The sequence below is a fragment of the Temnothorax nylanderi genome, unplaced genomic scaffold, assembly GCF_030848795.1.
Source record: "Temnothorax nylanderi isolate EJ_2023f unplaced genomic scaffold, tnyl_v1.0 TNYL_tig0079_pilon, whole genome shotgun sequence".
NCBI lineage: Eukaryota > Metazoa > Arthropoda > Insecta > Hymenoptera > Formicidae > Temnothorax > Temnothorax nylanderi.
This window is the reverse complement of record NW_027249141.1, coordinates 571860-578168: the sequence shown is the minus strand read 5'-3', so window position 1 is coordinate 578168 and position 6309 is coordinate 571860. Positions and strand designations below refer to the sequence as shown.

General features: G+C 31.0%; 1 protein-coding gene across 1 annotated transcript in view; it reads right to left on the bottom strand.

Moving 5' to 3' along the window:
- Window positions 1–3852: 3852 nt before the first annotated feature.
- The window catches only part of Dachs (unconventional myosin-IXb-like dachs), a 57287-nt gene continuing 54830 nt past the window's right edge, over window positions 3853–6309 (bottom strand). The window contains exon 18 of the mRNA XM_071709543.1: window positions 3853–5800. Within this exon, the coding sequence (XP_071565644.1) occupies window positions 5643–5800 (158 nt within the window). The 3' untranslated portion in view covers window positions 3853–5642. The remainder of the gene's footprint in view (window positions 5801–6309) is intronic.

The window sequence follows — 6309 nt, the reverse complement described above, 5'->3', positions numbered from 1 at the left end:
TTACAAATTCTAAATGTAGCAGCGTAAACTAATTTCTGCATTTCTTCAATAAAAATATAAAACATTTAGATACGAGAACATTTTACGTTATGGATAAAAACATTTTGGACAAATTAAGTTTCAGGAGGTAATAAATAGTGAAGCATGATTTTTTTAATCAACTTCAAGTACGAAATTTTTCCAGAGATTTTATTTTAACTTTATTTTGCTTAGTTTTTGCGTACTAAAAATAAAAAATTTGGTAAACATATATCGTTAACTTTATCTTTATTTTTCTATTTAGAAGGAGTAATATTATGTAGTTTTAAATGGCTATTCTGCAAAAATCATAGTTTGAATTTATATAAGTAATATCCTGAGATATATTTTTTTAAGGTTTCTTTTTTTAGTGTATTCCTGTTGAAAAATTCTTTATATATGATTACATGTAAATATTATCTGTATATGTTTTCTCTCTCTTGTATAATTTTTGATTGTATATATAAGAAAAATAATAAGAAGAATAATTGGAAATTAATTTTAAAAAATTACTTTTGCGTTGTTTTTTTATATACAAACGATAAAATTGCGATTAAATTTACAATATTCTATATATAATTATATTTTATATACAATTATTACATTTATATATTATTACATATATAGGCAATTTTTTCTCATTTTTTCAAACTTCACTCTTTTGTGGAAAAAAATGCGAAAATCATCCTTTAAATTATTTTTTAATTTTTCTTCTTATTATTAACTTTTGTACTATAGATTGTCGCGGACATAAAATAGCGGTACACGTACGCGCTTTAACGTAATTGAAACTGCAGCTTATCTCCGGGCGTGATGGCGCCGCTGAACAGTGAAACGCCCGGTGTTGGTTGCGGTTTGATAACGGGATTTTTGTAACGTCGACGTCGCTTATTTGCGTGTCGCGATACCCCGGGAAAAGGGCGCGATCGAATTTGAAACAAGCGCACTCGCCGACACGTACACGTGACCGGGACCGAAATAACGTCGACCGCCACCATTTGCATTTCAATCGGCCGTCTATCGTTCTCCAGCATGCCTCCGACGCAATCGCCTTGCAGGACGCCCAGCCCTCAGCCTTTCGACACATTTATTGCGTTCGCCACAGCTGTTTGCCGCGCGAGAAATTAATCTTTTTACATTCAACTTTTATATACACATATATGAATGCAGTATCGATCAACCTTTTTTAAATAAAATTCTTTTTCTTTTATTCCGTAAAATGAAAACAAACATTCTATACAAAATGTTCTATGCTGTTTGTTTAACGAAAATTTTATGTTTTACCAATATCCTTTTAAATAATAGATTTGTAAAACTTTCCTGGTTTACAAAAATAAAAAATTAATTTATATCTGTTTCTTTTATATGTGATGTATTTGATCACAAAATATAATAAAATTAAGTTATATATTTAAAAATTAATGAGAATTATATATTTAATAATCCAAGTGCTAAGATATTTAATAACAGTCTATATTTTCTTGGCTTATCTTTTAGAAATATTAAAAATTCATAACATTTCTATAAATTTTTCTCGACGTTTCATTTGTAAATGTACATAGACCAATCAGCATTAAATTTCACTGTCAATATTTTCTGGGCATATATTAAAAAAAAGCATTTCAAGCAGCAGCAGCAGCAGCAGCAGCAGCGTGGACTCGTAGAGAGCAGGAGGACGGGAAAAAAGGACGAGGAGGATGGGGGTGAAAAATTTAATATTCGCGATATTATGCAGTTTTTGATTGGCGGAGTCTCGCGAGGGATTCGCGAATTCGTTCTTACGTCTTCCGACGTTCCGCGGAACAATCGAGCTTTTGTGGCAAGTTCGAAAGCTTGACGGCTGCACGAATTGGTTATTAAAGGCGAAAGACGATGCACCTGCCGCTGCTCAACGCTCGCGGCACAACTTAAGCTGTCCGTTGCAGTTGTGTAATAGTTGTAGCAGACGAAATAAAGTGCTATCGTTGAAATGCAAATTCCGTGAAAATCACTAAATTATACATCAAAATTGGAAAGAATTGTTTCTTATTCCTTCGTCGTAAAAGAATATATGTAACAAAAACGCACACGCGCGAAAATATATTATAAACTTATAAAAATTTATATTATTTAACATGTTTCTAATCTAATCTACGCGTCACATAGATTAGCGATTTAAATAATTAATCGTAGAAATAGGCTAATAAATAAAGAAATATAATAAATTGAAAATTGAGAAATATTTCTTCTCAGAGATCTCACTCTGTATGACGCCAATTGATTTCTCGTTCTACGGTACGCCTAAGGTGTCGGAGTCGATCATAGCAGCCCTCCGTCTGCTATAGGATTTCACGGGATTCCCCCGGCGAGATGGCCGGAAGCGGGTCAGTCGGGTGCATTCGAACGGATCGCGACGGTCGAACGACGATGTCCGAGACATTGCGATTCAATATCGTTATCTTCGTAGAGCTTTCACAGAGCGAGAAACACATACATCTGCGCCATACCACGTTCCGGCGGCGCCTGGAATCCCTGACGTAGAATACACGATCTCGTTCCTCATTCCTGGTTTTGCTCCTTTCTCCCTTTTGAGATTTTCGTGCTCCCTTTCTTCAGGACGTACAATGCATTCCGTTGATGCAACTTATTCAGAAAAGATTTTTGATAACATCAATTTGAACAATATATATTCGCAATTAAAATAAGATTAAATTTAAGACAATTTTATTAATAAACAAATATTATTTTTATATTTTTTATATTACTAGTAAGATTGGAATATAGGATACATGTTATTTATAATAAATAATGTCCAACCAGCATCCTATTATTTTCAATTCTCAGTGAACTTACAATGAAATATATTAGACTGGATTAGAAAAATTATTTAAATAAAGCAATATATTATTTTATACAGAATGTTACTATATTGAATTGTTCAAAATGATCAAGAAATCATTCTCTTAATTTCATAATGGCAATATTGGTAATCTAAATTCTTTTGTCTTTTATTCGAAATGCGCGCGTGTTCTTAGAAATGCATCTTATACATTTATAAGTAGCTTCACATATTTCAATTACAGTTTTTCATTTTTATCGTATTTTTCTTAATATTAAATTATTGTAGATTTAAGGACCATAGGTTGCGAGATCACATTTTACCACTTTCTGGTAAATGCATAGCGCATGTCAACGTCGCGTCGCGTCGCGTCGGTGCCGCGCGCGCGCGGCCAGCTTAAAGATTTGTTTACGTAAGAACACAGAAGAGGAACGCTCGCGACGCGCTTCTTCTCTATCTCGCGTCTCTCGCTATAAAGCTCCCTCCGTTCGTGAGATGAATTCCGCGGTACGTGTTTAGCGTTGCGCATCAAAGCCAGTGCATTCCGACATACAGAAGCTCAAAATACACGCTAGATCTTAGAATTTCCAATTTCTTGAATTCCTAGTTCTCCGGGTATGCAATTCTTTTACACCACGAGAAACACAATTTTCTTGTATGTTTGTAAATCTTAGTAATCTCCTTTTTTTATTTAGAAATAAATTTTAAAAAATTTGCATATATTCAAACGTTTATCTTAATAGTAATCGAGAAAAGTGTTTCTTATGGATTTTATTTTCCTAAAAAAATGTTTAATACGTACTTTTATTGGACCCTTTTAACCATACTCTATTCTTTTTTTCTTTAAATTATATTCTTTCTGCTGAAATTAAACTTAATTTGTTATCTATAATCTATTCAGTGTACTGAACATAATATCATATGTCAGAAATGGAAAAATAAAAAATATTAAAATAAAAATCTAATTTAAATTTATTTTAATGGCGGGAAAACTGGAAAAAAATCGATAACAACCATTATAATTGCCCTTTCTTCAAAGGTGCGTGTACTTGAATTTTATATTCTTCGACGCATACAATTGCTCATATACATATATCTATATATATGCTTTATATTGCTCTGGTATCTGAAACCACATTCTCGATACAGTTGGAACTTTATATACAGGCTCCGTATATTTTCCAAAAGATCTACATTTTAAATTTGTAATTTACTCTTTCATTCCTGGGTTCATCTTGGAATCGGTGAATAAACGAGAATCGTGTATATACAAAATGGATTTTTCTCTCTGTGGTAACAGTACCAGGTTCAGTATCATAATTATAATTATTTATAAACTAGCATATAGATCTAACAATACAGATATATTATTGTGGCAGTGTTTTCTAATTGGTACTAAAAATTTAAAACAAATACTGTTGGTAAAAAGTATTACAATAAAATCATATATATTCTCTTTTTTAATATATGTATGAAAGAGAGAGAGGGAGAGAGAGGGGGAGAGGAAAAGGAGGAAAGGAGGAAGGGAGAGAGGAAGGGAAAGAGAAAAATGTGCATATTCTATATTTATATAAGTTACACGAATAATCCGTAACCTGCTGCAAGTATACATATTATATTCATTATTTTCGAAAATACTTCTACATATATAAGGCTGTACAGTACTTGATAAAAATAACTGTAAGCCATACGTATTTCGATTATTTTAAATAGATTTTTAACGAAATATAAAAAGAGAATTTTATATATATATAGATATATATTTATAGATATATTTATCTACCATTTGAAATATAGTTAATAACACGTGATACCGTAAAAAGGATTAGGTGCCAATTTGTTGAAAGACTTAGACCTGTGGTTATAATTTTAACATAAAAATTCTACGATTTATTGAACACGTTAACTTAACATCCAATTAAACCGGTCTTCTGCCCATCTTGTACACATTTTTCAATGTGAATCACAATCAACTCGAAAACATATATTATTCCGTTTGACTTTAACTTATTATCCTTGCAATTTTTGGCTTACACTTTTCTTATCAGGCACCCTAGACTTCTTTGCGAGAATCTTATCTACATGGAAGACGAACAGCTTAGGGTAAGTCAGTATGCCGTGTCTGAAATGAGCGATAAGCACGGCCGCTGTGACTTCCGCGTTAAGCTCGTTTAACAGGAGGTGTAATTAATTAGAGGACGAAGTTCACTGTCCTTTAGAGCTGACTCCACCGCGAGTGATGCCGCCGGCTCTCTCTCTTAATACTAATCACCTACCCTAACTTTTGCCGGCGTACTCTGAGATGATCTTATGGCAATTAATTGGCAGACGTGAGACGACAGTCATGATCGAGATCAAACAAACTCGCATACGGAAAGAATACAACCAACGAGCCTTTGAAAAAATTAATAACTTTTTTATTTTATCAATCCTCCATGGTCAAATTTATTTACTTTCTTTAAAAATGGATGATAAACCCATTTACGAAAATTAGTAACAAGATAAAATAAAATTTTCAATATAGTACATTTTTTTAAAGGCAATATAATATTTTTTAAATCTTTTAAACTTATTTAATTTAGAAATAGGTTGGTTGATATATGTATAAATTATATGTACATGTTCACTTTTATGTAGATTTTACTCCAAAATTAGATTAGTTCATAGAGGATTAATAAATTTAGAATGTTATTTATATTAGAAATGTATAAATTTATCGAAATTTTGTATGAAGGAAACAATATTATAAACAGTCTTTTCTCAAGTCTTTAAAAATGGAGTCAAATAAATAGTGTCATAAAAGTCATTAAACATTAATATTACAAGGTTTCAATTCCATAAATTGATACGGCACGTGTAATGTAGTACTATTGTGTTCTACAACAAGATGGCCTCGTCGGGGTGACGCACCTACGACTAAAACTGTTTCTCCCTTCAACAGGACTACTTCACCTTCGCCCTCTTCTGAAAATTATGTGTCAAATTATGTATCAAATACTTAGAAAATATTCGTTAAAACATTGTTACATGATTATTAATCACATAATCTCAGATATAAAATAAAAATTGAAAATCGATGAGTTAGGAATCTGTTTGTTAATTAAATATCTCAGAATTGATTTAGTATTAATAATACATTTATATTAGTTGTTTAAGCATACATTTTTAATAATATAAAATATTTTCATATGTTCTTTCTCTTGTAGAATTTCTGTCCGTATATATAGATATACATATATAAGAAAAATAATTAAAAAATAATTGAAAATAACTTTTGCATTGTTTTTTTTACAAAAAGTAAAATTGAGATTAGATTAATATTATATATATAATTATATTTTATATACAATTATTACATATAATTATATATAGACAATTTTTTCTCAAACTTCACTTTTTTGAAAAAAAAATGCGAAAATTATCCTTTTAATTCTTCTTTTTATTATTTTTCTTGTATATACGAACAGAGATTA